Source organism: Pseudonaja textilis, chromosome Z, assembly GCF_049901715.1.
Source record: "Pseudonaja textilis isolate UNSWEBS1 chromosome Z, rPseTex1.2, whole genome shotgun sequence".
NCBI lineage: Eukaryota > Metazoa > Chordata > Lepidosauria > Squamata > Elapidae > Pseudonaja > Pseudonaja textilis.
Genome location: NC_142008.1, coordinates 70,984,581 through 71,002,866, shown reverse-complemented (window position 1 = coordinate 71,002,866; position 18,286 = coordinate 70,984,581). Strand labels below are relative to the sequence as shown.

The 18,286-nt window shown below is 41.1% G+C and overlaps 1 protein-coding gene across 2 annotated transcripts in view; it reads left to right on the top strand.

The window, feature by feature from the left end:
* GLI3 (GLI family zinc finger 3) overlaps nt 1–18,286 on the top strand; it is a 495,436-nt gene that overhangs the window by 52,073 nt on the left and 425,077 nt on the right. For both annotated transcript variants that reach the window (XM_087916968.1, XM_087916967.1), the window contains exon 2: nt 12,075–12,237. In XM_087916968.1, coding sequence (XP_087773094.1) covers nt 12,114–12,237 — 124 coding nt within the window. In that variant the 5' untranslated portion in view covers nt 12,075–12,113. The remainder of the gene's footprint in view (nt 1–12,074; nt 12,238–18,286) is intronic.

The window sequence follows — 18,286 nt, the reverse complement described above, 5'->3', positions numbered from 1 at the left end:
TAATTCTGAGTCACTGCTGACGAGAGTGCTGTGGCGCCTTCACAGCTGGTCCAGGTGCCTTCTCCAGACTCGGCCGTCCTCCAGTCTGACCCGATATGACCTGGGTCCGGTGATGGCCACGATCTCGCCCGGGATCCACAGAAGGTCTCCAGCGAAGTTCCTCGCGAATACGGTTTCCTGTAAGACAAAATGCCTAACCCCCGATGTGGAAGCGAGGGGAGAGTCAGGGCAGTAATGTGGGTGAAGCCTGTCCAATACAGTCCGCAGGTGTCTGCCCATCAGGAGCTCAGCTGGGGACTTATTAGTGACTGTGCACGGAGTTGAGTGCTGGCTCATCAGGAAACGGGAGAGTTTGTGGTGCCAGTCATCCTTGCTGAACCTAGCTAGAGCTTCTTTAGTGGTCCTAACGGCTCTTTCAGCCAATCCGTTACTGGCAGGATGAAATGGGGCCGTGAAGATGTGGCGGATGCCCAGGTTGGCAGCGAAACGGCTGAACTCGGCTGATGCGAACTGGGGGCCATTGTCGGAAACAATGGAGTCTGGAAGCCCGTGTGTTACAAACAGGCGAGTTAATACCTTGGTAATCGCTAGTGTGGTGGTTGTGGATAGTTGTGCCACGTCAATCCACTTAGAGTAGGAGTCCACTACCACCAGGAACATTTTTCCGTGCAACGGGCTGGCTAGGTCGATGTGAATTCTGGACCACGGAGCGCTGGCGCTTTCCCACTTAGTGGGGGTGGCAATTGGAGGGGCTGGACGGGATTCCTGGCAGGGATGGCAGGAGCTTACCCATCTGAGGATGTCTTCGTCGAGGCCCGGCCACCATACATAGCTGCGTGCTAATGCCTTCATTCTGACGATGCCAGGGTGCCCCTCGTGCAACGCCTCCAGAACTCGGGTACGCAGTGAGGTCGGGATGACCACTCGAGTGCCCCACAGCAAACAGCCCTGCAAACTGGATAATTCCTGTAGGCGGGTCTTGAAAGGTGTAAATTTGTTTTCAACATCACCGCCCGGCCACCCCCTCCTCACCCAGTCCAGTACCTGGGCGATCGTTGTGTCAGTCTTGGATTTGGCCGCAATGTCAAGGGCAGTGATGGGGAGGTCCAATTGGGTGACCTCAAAGATAGCATGGACCGGTGCAGGGTCTTCAGCTGGAGCCGGCAGGGGGCAGCGGCTGAGGGTGTCTGCATGGGACAGTGTTTTACCTGGGCGGTGTATGAGTCTATACGAGTATGCCGCTAGGAAAAGGGTCCATCTCGTCATTCTAGGAGACAGGACTTGAGGGGTCTGTTTGTCCCCAGCTAGTAGACCCAGGAGAGGCTTATGATCCGTGACCAGCTCGAAAAAGTGGCCAAAGAGAAATTCGTGAAATTTCTTCACTGCTGCGACAGCTGCTAGAGCTTCCTTATCAATTTGGCTATAATTGCGCTCTGTCGCAGAGAGCGTCCTGGAAAAAAAAGCGATGGGAGCCTCGGAGCCATTGGGGAGCCTGTGGCTTAACACTGCCCCAATTCCAAAAGGGGATGCGTCTGCTGCTAGCACTAATGGAAGGTTGGGGTCGAACTGAATAAGGACCGCCTCTGATGTGAGTAGTGATTTGACGGCGCGAAAAGCGGAGTCATCTTTGTGACCCCAGTGCCAAGGCGGTTTTTTATCCAACAGTCTGTGCAGGGGTTCTGCCACTGATGCTTTATGGGGCAGGAAGGATGCGTAAAAATTCAATAGCCCCAAGAAGGCCTGCAGTTCTGTTTTGGAGGTTGGAGTGGGTGCCTCGTGAATTGCCTTAACCTTGGACTCCAGGGGGTGAATGCCTGAGGCGTCAATTTTATAACCCAGAAAGTCCACCTGTCTAATGGCAATGGCACATTTTTCTTTTTTTAATTTGAGGCCATGCTGTCTGAACCTCTCTAACACTGCTCGAACTCTCTGGAAGAGTTGGGGTCTGTCCCTGGCCGAGACTAAGATGTCGTCGAAGTAGGGTACTACACCAGGGAGGCCCTGCAAAATCCGCTCCATGAGGGATTGAAAAATGCCTGGGGCAACACTTACGCCAAATTGGAGACGCTTGCACCGGAAAGCACCCCTGTGGGTGACAATGGTCTGGAGTTCCGCTGTTTGGTTGTCAACAGGGAACTGTTGATACGCTTGAGACATGTCCAATTTGGCAAAAATGCTGCCAGGTTCAAAAGTGTGTAATAAATGCTGAATGACGGGCACTGGGTAAGCGCTAACTTGTAAAACTTATTAATTGTGGTTTTGTAGTCCGAGCAAATTCTCAGGCTACCGTCTTTTTTGAGGGGTGTGACAATGGGCGTCTCCCATTTGGCGAAATCTGTTGGCTCAATGACCCCTTGTTTTAATAATTTATCCAATTCCGCATCTAATTTAGGCCGAATAGCGAATGGGACTCTACGCGGTTTTAGCCTGATTGGGACTGCTTGGGGTCGACTGAGAATGAGATAGGGGTACCGTTATAACACCCCAGCTCATCGCTGAATACATCTGAGTAATCAGCGTATAAGGAGTCAGTGTCAGAGGTTGAGACAGCATGGACTCCTGTTAGCCCTAGGCCGAGATGGGGAAATCAATCAAGCCCCAAGAGTGTGGGGAGGTTGCCGTTAACTACCACTAGAGGTAGGTGACCTTTGAAAGTTTTAAAATTGACAAGGAACTTGCCTCTGCCGATTACAGGAATGTCCTTCCCCTGGTAGTCCTTCAGGCTAAACTGGCACTTCTGGAGCCGGCCTCTTGATAGACTGGGCTGTAGCCTCTTGAGGGTGCTCCACGAGATAATTGAGAGCGCTGACCCTGTGTCAACCTCCATGCGACAAGGTTTACCTTCTAACAAAACGGAGAGAGAGATTTTACTAATGGTATGGCAAGTGTGCTTGGCATGGTGGTGAGTGCGACAGTTAAATACTTGCCTCTGAGGTCCAGAATGTGAGAAGGAAGGGTGCCTTTGTGCCGAGTTGTGAGAGGCTTGACAGATTCTCGCGATGTGCCCCTTTTTGTGGCAGATGTTGCAGGTGGCTCCTTTGAATTTGCAGGTGGCCCTCGGATGAGATCCACCACAGGATAGGCACAGGGTGATGTGTTTGGGTGGACTGATGCTTTCTTGCTTGGCTCCTACCTGCGGTTGCCTGGCGTTGGTGAGGCGGTGGATGTCGATTTCATCACTGGGGCCTTCCTCTATGACCACCTCCTCGGAGTGGACTGGAACTGTCGTTAGCTTGGAAGTAGGACCATGGATTTCGGTGGCTGAGTGTGCTGCCAGCTCTGCTGCCAGGGCCTCCTCGACGGCTTGTGCGAGGTTGAGGTCCTTCTTAGCGAGTAGGCGCCTTTGGAGGTGGAGATCCTTGACTCCGCAGACTAGCTGATCGAGGAGCATGTCCTCCAGGTAGGTTCCAAACCCACAATGGAGTGCTGCGGTCCTGAGGGCGGCCATGTACTGGTTGACGGTCTCTTTGTCTGATTGCTTCCTCATACGGAAGGTGAATCGCCTGGCAATCTGTGAGGGTCTGGGAGAATAGTGGTTAGTAAGGATTTCTAACAGTTCTGACCATGGAACATTTTTTAACTCACGTGGAACCACGAGTGCTGTGGCAGTGTCAAAGACGATGGCTCCACAGTAGATCAGGAAATATGATTTTTTCCGGTGCTCCCCTGCATCAGCCAGCCCAATTGCGTCGATGTAATGGTTAAAGCGGTTCTTGTATGACTCCCACTTCTCATCCGGCTTGAACGCTGGGAAGACTGGATTGGAATTCATAGTGAGGAAATCAGGTTGTATAATCTGTTGGAAAAATCTCTCTGGGGCAGCAGCAGGAAGGTTTCTTGTGCCTGTGGCAGGCAAGTGACTTCAGCTCAGGAGAGGCTTTTCACAGCTCTCCCTCTCTCTCTGGGCTAACACGAGGTTAGGCTGCGCGGCCGTTGGCAGCGTTTTGAAATTCGCGCCTGCGTGGGCGTCAGTGACTTTGAATTACAGCACCGCGCTGTACTTTTAGGGCAGAAATTCAAATGACAGCCGTTTGAATTTCGCGCCTAAAGAAACGAGCGGCTGCGACTCGCAGCGCTTCACTTTCCCTGTAGCTTGGCTAACAAGCGGCTACAGACGCTTCTCACTCTCGCTGCTTGCTGACCGCTCTCTCTGGCTGCGGATCAGCGTTCGCTTTCGTTGTTTGCTGATCGTTCTCTCTAGCTGTGGATCAGCGTTTTGCTCTTATTGCCTACTGATCGCTCTCTCTGGCTGCGGATCAGCGGCTAGTGATTCAGCGGTTGCAATGTGCCTCTGGTAGCCATCCCATCCTCGTCGCCAGTGTTAAGTTTGGGTAATGAGAGGCTGAACCAGGGCATGGGTGCAACAAATACTTTATTAAGATAATAAAGGACTGAACGTGCTAGCCAAGCCTGGAACTGGCTCGCAGCGATCAGCCCCTGGTTGGACCCCGCAGCCTGCTTTTATAGCTGGCTGCTGGGGAGAACCAACCAATGAGCGAGGGGGCAGCCGCCCCCGCAACGCGAACGGACCTGAGTGGGAACTCCTTAGAGTTCCAGGGACATAACAGTAACTCCAGAAATTGGATATCCTTATATCTTTATGGTAGAGGGCAGGCTGCCTAGAAAATGGCCTCATCTTTGCTTCTGTTGTCCTGCCTCTTTTAAGCCCCTCTCTCTAATAAGCAAAAGAAATGCTGAGAAAGAGTTCAGTGTAGTTTTACCAAGGCATTAACAAATATTATTAATGCTTTACATGATCTTAATTTTATCCTTCTGTTTAATGCAGCCTAGGACTACATGGATTTTTTGGTTGCTGCAGCAGACTGCTGGCTTATATTTAAAGTGGCTGTCCCCTGGGATTCCTAGATCCCTCTTGCTGTTGAGCCAGGCACTATCTATTCTGCAGCTGTGCAATTGTTTTTTCTTGCCTAAGTGAAAATTCAATTAAATGAAATTCAGTGGTGACTTTTCTCACCATTGAATTTCATTTTTTTACATATGCTCAAACTGTCAAGATCTTTCTAAATCTTGAATCTATTCTCTGGAGTGTTGGCTATTCTTGCCAGCTTGGTGTCATTGATAGGTTCCCTGTTTATCCTTATCTAAATCATTGATAAAGAAATTGAAGAATACTGGCCAAAGACAGAACCTTGGGGTACCCCGCCTCACTTCTCTCCATGTAGATGCAGTTCCACTAAGGACTATACATTGAATGTGGTTTGTCAGCCAGTTATTAATCTATCTGGTGGTGATGCTGTCTAACTCTCATTTTTCTAACTTATCAAATAGTCGTTGTCTACTTTATCAAATGCCTTATTGAAGCCCAAGGAAATTATGTCCACAGCATTTCACTGGTCCAATAATTTAGTCACTTTGTCAAAGAATGCAATAAAATTTGTTTTGTATGATTTGTTTTTGACCATTTGTTATTGATTATTTTTTCCTGGATCTTTTCTGGTGTTGATTTCATGCTAATATGTCTGTTGTTTCCTAAATTTATTTCCCCACCCCTTTTTTAAAAAAAATATTTTTATTGGTTTTTAAGACGAACATAGACAAACAAAACATAAAAACATCAAGCCATCTTCCATATATATACCTACAGTGTGCCGGTTGGTTTACAAATTTTTTCGTGCTTCCATTTCATAGTCTTCAATTACAATTATATTGTATATATTCTCATATTTTCAATCAAGTATTAAATACATTAATATTATTAATCAATCATTTGACTATACTTTTATTCATTCATGTTTTATGAAATAATCATATTTTACTTAAATTGTTTTGTGACAGTTCATATTATCATCTCAAACCTATCCTACAATCTTTTTGTAGATGTAATAAGAAAAGAATACATCTTTATATATTTATTATTTTCTAAGAATCTACATATTTCATTACCATGTTTTATTTTCCAACCATTGATAGAATAGATCCCAGATTTTATAAAATTGTTTATCATCTTGTTCTCTGATTTCAAATGTCAATCTACTCATTTCAGCACATTCCAATATTTTCTTAATGATTTCCTCCTGCGATGGTATTTTCTCATTTTTCCAATTTTTAGCAAATACAATCCTAGCCACTGTTAATACATTTACAATCAGGTATTTCAATTCTTTACTATATATTTCAGGTAAAATTTCCAATAAAAATATCTCTGGTTTCAAATCTATATGTTTTTTTTGTCATTTTTTCCAACCACGTGTGGATTTTAGTCCAATATTTTTTAGCATCCGCACAAGTCCACCACATATGGTAATATGAGCCAGGTGTCTGATGACATTTCCAACATTTTTCCGATTTGTTCTTGAACATTCTTGTCGGGGGAAAATGCTACCTGTAAAACATCTTATACAAATTTTCTTTATATGCTGTTGACATTGTCATTTTATAATTTTGAAACCACAATTTTTGCCATTTCTCTAGATCAATCCCATATCCAAAATTCTTCCCCCAAGCAATCATTGTTTCTTTAACTTGTTCTTCTTCTAGTTTAATCTCTAATAAATATCCATACAATTTTTAAATCACCTTTTCATCAGTACCTGTCAAAATCTTATCTAAATCAGTCAGTTTTTCATAGAAACCTTCTGTTTCAGAGTCTTTATCATACCTTGAATGTATTTGTGCATATGAAAACCAATTCATCTTTATACCTTGTTCCTCTAATTTTTGTATAGATTTAAGTCCACCCTTTTCATTCAATATTTCACTATATTTGTTTGTTCCTTTTTATATGTTATAGGATAAGACAATGCTTCAATAGTTGATAGCCAGACTGGAATTTTCAAATAGCATTGTCTTTTAGTCTTCTCCCAGTTTAACCACAGAGACTCCCGTATATAACGTCTTCTAAAATACCCCTGTGTTTTAGTTCCTTTATACCATAGAAAAGCATGCTACCCCAACAACAGATCATGTCCTTCTAATGTCAACAATCTAGTATTTCTTAATGTTATCCATTCCTTAACCCACATCAAATTTGCAGCTTGGTAATACAACTCCCAATTAGGCAAAGCAAATCCTCCTCTTATTCTGGCATCTTGCAAAAGTTTTAACTTTGTTCTCGCTTTTTGTTACCTTGCCATATATATTTCAACACAATTTTATTTAAACCTTCAAAATAATCTTTTCCAAGCCTAATAGGAATTGTTTGGAACAAATATAAAATTTTGGGTAATACATTCATCTTGATTGTTGATATTATCCCTATTAATGATAGTTGTAAATTTTCCCATTTTGCCAAATCTAACGCTATCTGCTGCTTAAGTTTGATATAATTATTCTCTTTTAGTGTACTGCATCTTGCTGTCAAATGTATCCCCAAGTACTTAATCTTATTTGTGACCTGAATTTTCAATAGATCTGCCAGTTCTTCCTTTTGTCTTGATAGCATATTCTTTGTCAAGATCTTTGTCTTAACTTTGTTTATTTTCAAACCAGCCAGTTTTCCATATGCCTCTATCTTTTCTATCAATTTTGATGGTTCTAGTGGGTCTTCTAAAATGAAAACCAGATCATCTGCAAATGCTTGCAACTTAAATTCTTCCTGTTTAATTTTCATCCCTTTTATATCCTTTTCTTCTCTAATATTTCTGTTTAGCACTTCCAAGGTTAACACAAACAACAGAGGTGATAGTGGGCACCCTTGTCTTGTTCCTTTTCTTATATCAATAGTGTCTATCAGTTCTCCCTCTATCATTACCTTTGCCGTTTCTCCCCTTTTTGAAGTGTGTCTCATTGTGTCTCTTTTCCAGGCTTCTGATAGTTCTCTAATACTTTAGGATCTTTGAAAGAGATGGTTGAATAGTTCTGAGATCATGCTACTAGTTCAGAACCCTGGGATGTAATCAATCTAGACCTGGTTATTTGAAGTCTTGTAATATGAATAGTAGCAGTGAGTACTAGCCTGTGGATCAGTGGACTAATGGTGAGCATTGCGTGCTAGCTTGAGAGTGCTTGTAGGACATGTTGTTTTGTTGGTTCTATTGTGTTTTGGAGCTCCCTGACTTCAGTATATTTTAACGAACCTGTGACAAAGTGATAGTGGTGCAACATCCAAAAGGTGGGGTGTTTATAAAAAGATAAAGTATCCAATACAAGATGGCAGCCACACATGTGAAGTGGGCTTAAGTTTGGGGAGTTCATTAAACACTCCATGTAAAGAAAACAAGCTGTTAGGAATAACAAGGTTACCTAACGTAGTTTGGGTAAAATAATATATATAAACTATGATAGTAAGCTTAAGTGTGTGTCACTTTAAACTGCAAAGCATGTAATTTTTGCGTGTGGTTGTGAACCGCCATAAGAGGGAGCAATAGAACCTGCTGGATTGCTGACGATTGCTGGATATACTGGATTGATGGTTTGTTAATTGCGTGTTCCCTGCTGCTGAAGGAAGAAAGGAGGTTTGACCTCCACTGCGAGGAGATATATTACTGGACTGATATTTGTAAGTTTACTGACCTCTTTTTCGACACTGGACTTTGCAACTGTATAATCCCTGGATGGACTGAACTAGTGAATGATATATGGACTGTTTTTTTGACTATGCTATAACTCTTACTGGAATAAACTATTTAACTAGCACAGTGTATCTGTTTTACTGAGTGTAAGCTACAAAAACGTTTATCTCACATATTTTGCCTGCCTGCCTGACTGCCGTGCAGTTTCTGCTAGGGTGCTGCAAAATGAAGGAGGCAGAATACAAGGCTCAGTTTCTGCAGGAATTGGTTATAGAAACCAGACTTCTTACCAGAGCCTACACCAAACTAATAGACATGGAGAAGGCAGAAAATACAGATTTTCTCTTAAAAGAATTACTACTGTGGTTAAACTAAAATAGAAATGGGGATAGGCCCAGATATTTAAACCAATATCATTACAGAGATGTTAAAGTATCAGCAAGATAAAAGGCTTTGATTAATTAAGAAGAAGAAGAGCAGAAGGAAACAGACAGTAAAGATAAGCTAGAATGAGAAAGGAGTGAAAGAGAGGCAGGAAAATAAGAGTTAAGTGGGTTGATAGACTTACATAAAGTGGTACAGTCACCAGAAGCGGCACATTCAACTCAAAATTTTCAGAATATGTAGAGTGTGGAGATGATACCAAGGACATAAATATTCCCAAGAATTTTAAGAATTTATGGTAATCTTCCATCAAGAGAAGTAGTGGATTGTTCTCCCAAAGATGCTTTCTTCAAGAAGCAACTGAACTTTCTAGTTTTTCTTTGAAGTCGTTTCACTTCTCATCCAAGAAGGTTCTTCAGCTCTGACTGGATGGTGGAGGAATGGTAGGATTTATACTCCTTGCAGATACTTGGTCATTTGCATTCTTTTAGTGGCTCGTTAAAGTCACCTGGAGGTTTATCTATGTCATCAAGGTCACCTGAGTGGTGCAAATTGGTGTAGAAGCCTTCTTGGAACTGTTGAAAGGACTGTGCTGTAGATTGGATATAGATGATGTCCCTCCCCCTTAGTTAAGAGAGGGCTATTCAGTTTTGACACTGATGGCCTTTTTAACCCCTCTTTCAAACTAGTGATGCTCTTTGGCAGAAATATGGACTTTGTTGTCTTCAAAGGAGTGGCCTGTGGATTTTAAATGCAGATGGTCTGCTAAATCTATTCCTGATTCTTCTGTGTTGTGCCATGCCTTCATGAAGTGGTTGTTTCGTTTCTCTAATGTACAGATCTGCACATGGCTCACTGCATTGTACTGGATATACCATGTCGCTCAGTTTCTGTCTGGGTATTTTATCCTTGGGGTGGACAAGCTTCTACCTTAGTGTATTTTGGGGTTTGTTATGTTGGCTGAAGATCCTCCTGAGCTTTTCAGTATGCCTGCAATGTATGGCATGACAATGTTTTGTTTATTGTTTTCCGTGATGTGTTTATGTTTTCTCAACACCCCCCTCCCCCATTTTTGCTGGTAGGCAGGCCTTCAGCTCGGTGATGTAAGGTTCTGATGACTCCCATTTTGTGCTCCAGTGGGTGGTAGGAATCAAAATGTAAATATTGATTTGTGTCACCTGAGTGGTGACAAACTTCAGTGTTAAGGCTTCTGTCATCCTTGATATTTACTGCACTGTCCAGGAAAGCTAAACAATTTTCCTTAACATCTTCCCGTGTGAATTTGATGTATCTGTCCAGAGAGTTGATATGTTTGGTGAATGTTTCCAATTCCTGTGTTTTGATCTTCACCCAAGTGTCGTCCACATACCTATACCAGTAAATAGATGAATTTCCTGTCTAGGGCTTTGGTTTCTACCTTTTCCATGTTGAGATTGGCTACAATGGGGGACACCGGTGAACCCATGACACAGCCCTGTTTTTGTCTGTAGAAGCCTTCATTGTATTTAAAATAGGTAGTGGTTATCATCTATCTCCAATCTACAACACAGATCTATCAACAGTTCCAAGAAGGCTCCACACCAATTTGCACCATTCAGATGAGCCTGATGACACAGATAAACCTCCAGATGACCTTAACAACCTGCTAAAAGAGTGGAAATGATCAGATGTCTTCAAGAAGTATAAATCCTTCTATTCCCCCACCATCCAGTCAGAGCTGAAGAAGCTTCTTGGATGAGAAGTGAAATGTCTTCAAAGAAAAACCAGAAAGTCCAGTTGCCTCTTGAAAAAAGCATATTTGGGACAACCATGATCTGGATGACTGAGAATCTCCATAGACATTTAGTGGATTGTTCCCATATGAAAGAGATAATTCTACTAAGATATAATTAAGTGAAAGCAGTAAACTAAAAGATGGCATTGGGAAGATCTGCAGTTGTAAATAGCTGTAGGAAATCTGGATAATAGAGTGTGATACTTATTTTTCTGCCTAATCTTACAAGTTTAAAATATTGGTCCTCAGTTGCTAGGTTTGGAATCTTAGAACAGAGCAAGAAAGATAACTTTTCAAAATATTGAAAAGATCTACAATATTTGTTATATATTATTTACAAAAATATAAATGCTAAGTCATGAATATAAAGAAATAAACAGTTAGTAAAGATTAAGGTTTCCCCTGTCTAGTCGTGTCCAGCTTTAGGGGATGCCATTCATTTCTGTTTCTTAGTTGAGAGACCATGTTGTTAGTTGTGAAGTTGTGTCTGACCCATCACAACCTCATGGATGACATTCCTCCAGGCTTCCTGTCCTTTACCATCCCCCAAAGTCTATTTAAGCTCACACTGACTGCTTCAGTGACTCCATCCAGCCACTTCATTCTCTGACATCCCATTCTTCTTTTGCACTCAATCGTTCCCAGCATTAGGCTCTTCTCCAGTGAGTCCTTCCTTTCATTAGGTGTCCAAAGTACTTGAGTTTCATCTTCAGGATCTGTCCTTCTAAAGAGCAGTAAGGGTTGATCTCCTCTAGGACTGACTAGTTTGATCACTTTGCAGTCCAAGGGTCTTCTCCTGCACCATACTTCAAAGGCCTCAATTCTTTGGCACTCAGTCTTTCTAATGGTCCAGCTTGCACAGCCATAAATTGCAACTGGGAAAACCATAGCCTTGACTATACACACTTTTGTTGGCAGGGTGATGTCTCTGCTTTTTAATATGCTGTCTAGATTTGCCATAGCTTTGTCCAAAGATACTTCCGTGGTCGTTTGGCCAGCATACTGAGGTGCATAGAACCCTGTTATTTTCCCACTGCAGTGGTACCTAAATATATACACCCGTTTGCATGGTTTTGAACTGTTACGTGGGCAGGAATAGGGGAAAATAATGGAGATAACCCTGCTGTGGGGCACTTGGTCTTGAACTGGTCTATCAGCTTTCTAGCTGTTAAGCTCAGCAACTTGAAGTGGATAATACAAGTGATATACATTAAGCTCTCTATGCTGATTTCATCCCTTTCCAGCCTTATTATAGCTCTTGTAAAAGTTCAGGATAAGTGTATAAAGATAATAAGTTAAAGTTGATTTGATGGAATTTATGAGTTAGTCTCTGTGTTTTAAGGGCCAATAACATGTCTTTTGAAAGATAAACATGGCTGGGATTTTTTTCAATGCCCTTTTCCTGCTTTTTGAAGGAAATCTTACAGATGTGTTTGTTAATGCAGATATTTGTGTGAAAAGGACTGAAGTAATGAGAAGTCATCATGGAAGCTCAATCCCATAGCTCTGCCACAAGTGAGAAGAAAAAGGTTGAGAATCCCATAGTAAAATACCCCACTCGAACAGAGGTCAGTGAGAAAGCCGTGGCCTCCAGCACAACATCTAATGGTAAGTAACAGTAGAGATTTTCTAGCTGCATTACATGTGAATTGAGTTATTTGCACTTAGATTCAGTTCTTGCTTTCAAATAAAACTAAAGTTAATAAGCAAGAATTTTAGGGATTGGACTGATGAGGGGGGAGGAATGGGAAAACCGTTTTACTAGAATGAGACCTATTTTGGCATCAGATTTTAGGTTTTTTTTCCAAAACCAGTTTGAGTGATTAATAGTAATATTTATTATGGAAAATTCCTGTTGTGGTACTTTGGAAAATAATCATAGTGGGAAAGAATATAAAATACTTGATATTTTACTATGGAAATTACTTACCCTGATTAGATAATTGTTTAATATAAAAGAGACAACAGAAGCCCTGTCAAAAATTAATAAGGTTTTCATCTTCCTTGAAACCCCCACCCACCCCCCAAAAATAATTCTCATCTATTATAAATATCCTCTCCACCAAATCTGCATGTCTTGGATTGCTTTAATTGCAGAAGACAAAACAATTATGTTTCAAAGAAAACATGTTTAGTTTTAGAATTGTGAATATGTAATTTACAGAAATTGCTTTGGACCACTTTTACAGTACTATAACGTAAACCCCAGACAGAATGATTAATAGAAGTGATTATGGGATCTATGGTGTAGAATATCAGAAAGTGCTAGATTCCTAACCTTGTTTCCCTTCTTTCTGCTTGAATTTCCTTCATAATCTATCAACTGATGAGTTTGTTTTTTAAAAAATTTTTTCTTTTTCTTCTTAATTGGTCTTCTTGCTATAATAACCAGCATAAAATGACATGGGAAAATTAATTCAAATCCAAGTTTCTCCCCCACCCCCCACAAAGGAAGGGTTATTATATCCATTGTATCAAATGAATTAAATTCATTTAAACTATGTATTGTCCAAATGGGTCCTAATGGTTATAGGAACTTGGAAATATTGTGGAATGTTATTGAAGGTTTTCAGAGACAATATTTTTATTTTTATTTTTTTATTTGTTTGTTTGTCAAACATGTACAAGATAACAAGTACAGGTATGAACATAAACATGAACAAAGGAAGTAAATATAGATAAATGGGGACAGTGGGAGGGACAGTAGGAGTGCTGGTGGGCTTACGCACGCCCCCTTTAAGGACGTCTTAAGAATGGTTTAATTTTTAATATATAGCTCTTAGATCTGCCTTGGGAACCACTGCTTAGGAAGACCTTACTTCAGTTTTGGAAAAGAAAAGTTCTTATCTTTTGTGGCCCTAGGACTGTGATGGTGAACCTATAGCACGCATGCCAGAAGTGGCATGTAGAGCTATTTCTGCCGGCACACAAGAGGTCGCCCAGAAGAGCCTTAGTGCGCATGCACATATGCGCTACCACCTGACAGCTGATTGTCGAGTATCTGGCATGCAGGGTGCAGGGGTGTGGGGGAGACACGCACGCACATGGAGAGATGCATGACACGTGGAGGGTCGCATGCACATGTGATCTTGCCTTGGTAAAACTGCCATCAGTTCTTCTTGCTATGTGACCAGCTCATTTCCATTCAATTCTTTTACTCTCTTGATGATACCATATACTTTCATTTGTTCTCTAATCCACGTGCAGATCTTTCTATCTTGTTCTGTAATACCAAGCAGGTATCTTTCAATGGCTCTTTGCACCACTCTTAATTTTTGTATTGATTGTGACATTAGTGTTCATGTTTCACTGGCATATATTAGAACAGGTAGCACACAATGATTGAAAACTTTTCTTCAGGTGTAATGGGAGGTTATTCTTGAAAATTATGCTAAGCTTGCTGAATGACTACCAACCACATTCAACACGCCATTCAATTTTCTTTATTGTATCACCTTTCTTGTGTATAAGAATCACTTTAGCCTTTTTCCATGCATCAGGTATTTTTTCTTCTCTGAGGCATCACGAGTATAGTTTTGCTAGGATCTTATGTAAACTGTGACTACCAGCTTTCAGTATTTCAACTGTAACACAGTTATTTCCTGGCGATTTGCCATTTTTCACTGATTTTGATACTTCTTCCATTATGATATCTGGCATTTCCTCTTTCATGGGTTTTGTTACTTTTGTGTGATCTTGATCTTTGTGTAACTCTGAATATACTTTTTCAATTATTTCTAACATTTCCTGTCTTGTTCTACAAATAGAGCCATCTTCATGTTTTCATCCAAAAACCTTTCTTGTATTTATAATCTTGCATTTTGCTCTTTTAATCCCTTTGTTTTATTCAATTGCCATTTTCAAAAGTTCACGTTAAAATGACACATTTCTTCTTGGATACATTTTCTTATGGTCTTACAAAGTTCAATGTAGTTTATTAGTAAAACGTCCAGTTTATTAGTGAAACGTCCAGTATTCTTCATTGTCTGTCATTTTTTTCAGAGGAATCGTAAGTTCATCAGAGATTTTTGACTGTACACAGTGTTTTTCCAGCAATGGTATAGATGTAACAGATTCAAGGATGTTTTTGATGATTTGTTCATTTTGGTCTGTAATATTTCTTTCAAATCTTGTAATAGAGTAATTTGTATCAGCATTTTTCTTTGACTTAAAGGCAGGCCGCATTGTTGTAAAACTCGTCAACCTCATCATCACTATAGCTTATTGCTTGTGCGTAAGTTTGGATGATTTGAATATAAAATATATTTTATTATTTATTTATTACACTTATATGCTGCTCATTGCATTGTTGAAAAAACTCTGAGCTAGTTATATAGCACTTAAATATTGAGACTAACAAAAATAAATTATTAGTGAAGGTGTATGTGTGTGTTGTGTGTGTATTATATATTTATTATGCAATATATGTGTTTATTTTTTGAGTTTTTTGTTTGAATTGACATGTTAGTTTCAATTCTGGCCAATGGCCATAACACAGCTGTGCAAGTGAGGAATAAACACAGATGTCATATATTACTCAAGGAAATTCAATTTGTTTCCATAGATTTCTTACCTCTTACTTTATATAAAGTAAGGAGATTGTTGGAAGAAGATTGTTAAGTTTGATAATTTCTTGATGCGCCTTACTTTTATAGTGGCATAATTGTAAAGCATAGATGGTATTAAGGGAATTATGGTTCATACTTAATTAAAGTTTGGCCATTTCTGCATTTGTTTACCTAGCAGCTTCTGTTTATTTTCATATCTTCATGATATTTTCTTCATCTCATTCTTATGAGAAAGATTTAAGACAATGTTAGTTAAATAGTAACAGCTTTAATATGTTGGGGCAACATGCTGTAAAGGACTATAGAATGGTATATATATTTCTCTTCCACATCCTCCATGGGATCTTTCTCATTTCTTTTTCTTGCAAACATTTGCTGTTGCCTTTTCACTTTTACCTCACAACAACAACAACAAGAAGAATAAAATCTTGCAACTTACAAACAGTTTGTACGAAAGGGAATCTCTTTGAGGAGGGTCAACAAAGAGGCATTCACAGGTTTCAGGATAACTTCACCTTATCACTCCTTATGAACCTCATGGCATCTCACACATACACTCATGTTTGTACTGCAATCAGACTTTTTGTGTAAACCAATGTCACATACAAAACTTTCATTTCATGCTTTTTCCATGCAAACCAATCATTACTATTATTTCAGAGAACTTTTTCACAAGCCAATGAGCTCCATTTTCTAAATAACTTTGTGTATTATTATTATAGGGTCTCTAATAATCCCTGCAGATTTGGAAATGATTACACACAGACACATACACACACATGCCATTAAACAACATTTCCAGACCTGGGAGGTTTTGTCCCTTTAAATTTCTACCTTTTCTTTCCTTAGGCAACCTGTAGCTCATTCCTGAAACAGTGGGAAAAGTCAGTAGTTTCAATCATAATTGTCATTGTGCGCCCTAACCATTTCCTGTTTCCCACAGCTTCAAGCCCAAGCTGAGAAGTTTACTTAATTTACCGGCTGGCCAAACATATCACAATCAATTCAATCCCATTCAATTCTACATGCTGTTATTTTAGATGCATATCCAATAATTTTTAACAGAAATAACATCAAATTGATCAAGTCAAATTATCTAAGTCTTCCCATGTAGACAAGCTTTACTCTTTTATTTACTCTTTACTCTTTTCTTATCTGCTGAACTGTTTTCTTCTTTACTTTTAGTTCTTTCAGAGTTTTATGGCTGTTTTGAGTATAATAAATTCTAACACTGCAGTATTTCTTTTCTTCTATTCCTGGGTCTTTCTACCACACATGACAGTATAAATTAATCATATCTTCTTTAGCCAGCCCCAGCTTCTGAACTACCAGTATGGTTGCCCATTTTATCTTAAAGGGATTTCTCAGACTTTTCGTGGGCTTGAAGTCTGACCAAACTCTCCCTTTTTCCCCTAAGGGATTTTTCAGACCTGTCAGCTTGAATCCTCCCTTTTATTTTCTTCATTGTGGTGGAGATAGCATTCAGGATTGCGTAATCAGTCACCGTTTGCTGATTGGACTGAGTCTGTCAAATCTTTGAGGACACTTCCCCAGTTGCTAGGGTCATCCCAGAAATTGACTCAATCAGCTAGCTGGATGATGTGTTCATTTCTGCTCCTAAAAGAACCAAATTTAAATCAGTTCAACTGGAAAACTAGAGAAGAAAATCACCAATCCTGAATACTATCTCATCTGAGGACTGGTCTACTTGTTCAACAGCTGTCAAAGACAACGTGGTTGGGGCTTTGGCCCAGATGGTCAGACAGCGGATTGGCTGACGGCCAATTTATACCATATAGAGGTATTGTAGCAGGAGGTGTGTAGAAATATCCACACCATATCCCCGTGTTTTGGCTTGGGAGGGCTCTCAGCGGCTGCCACAGAAGCCTTTTTACCGCAGCAGCATTAACGGGGCAGAAGACAGCAGGGAAGGTAGAAAATCCCTTTGCAGCCTAACAAGCAAGGTAGTTGCAGTAGTGTTTGCTAGCGCAGAGCTAGGGAGCTTCAGTAATAATTTGTGGAAACTGGTTTTACAGTGTTGGGGTAGAAAATGGCAGAATTGCCACAAAACGCTAGCTGTGTGATCAGGAGAGTGGAGGAGAGGCTGTCATGCTCTCTCAGCCCAGCAGCCCCAGACCAGTTGTCTTCATTGAATAGCCCCAAGCCAAGGGACAGGGCTGCAGGGGCTCAAAAGAGTTCCAAGGCAGCTGAACAGGATGAGCGCCGTAGAGACAAGGTTCTGGACAAGTTGTGGGCTAAAGGAAAGGAAACAGCCCAAGATACTTCAGAAATGGCACCCAGTTCAGTTTCCTGCCTAAATGAGGAATGACCATTATTAAGAGTAGATAGGCAGTTGCAAACTGATAGGAGTGTAGTAACAGAAATGGCCATAGGGGGAGCTGACAATCAAGATTCGCTGCAAGAGTCCCTTGAAGTCTCTGAGATTAGGAGTTTCTTTTCAGTCTGCCCAGCAACAGGACAACTTCCAGTTCCAGCCCAGAGATCCAGACTGATACCTGAGGCCACGTTTACTCCCATGTCAGCTGTACTTAGACCAGTGATGGGACAAGAGCCTGAATTCCAATTAATATGCAGGCTCTTTTAGCTGAGGCAGTAAAGCAAGGTGTGTCAGCAGTATTGAAACAGACCAGGCGATCACCCCCAGAGACTTCAATTTCATCATCAAGACGTAGTAGGAGACACAGGTCTCATTATGAGGATGATCTCTCCCTGCATTCAGGATCAGGGTCTCATGCTCATGCTGAAAGCTCCCACTCCATCCCATCTGACAGTGGCCAACTGATGGACAGAAATTACTCTGATGATGACGGCCTGAACGATTCTGACCAAATCTCTATGCGAGGCCTATTCCAACTGGCCATATTCAAGTCACTCCTCTTCAAGGCTAAGAAAGCCACAGGGCAGGGCTTGGTTCCTCAACCAAAGGAACCTACAGACCCTTTGGAAGACCCCAATGATCCATTGTTTTCTGAAAAAAATGTTACAACAGATGTCATCCCTGCACCAAAGACCACAGGCAGTGGTCGTCCCTTGGGTCGGGGTCCAAGCCCTTCCTCCCTGGACAGAAA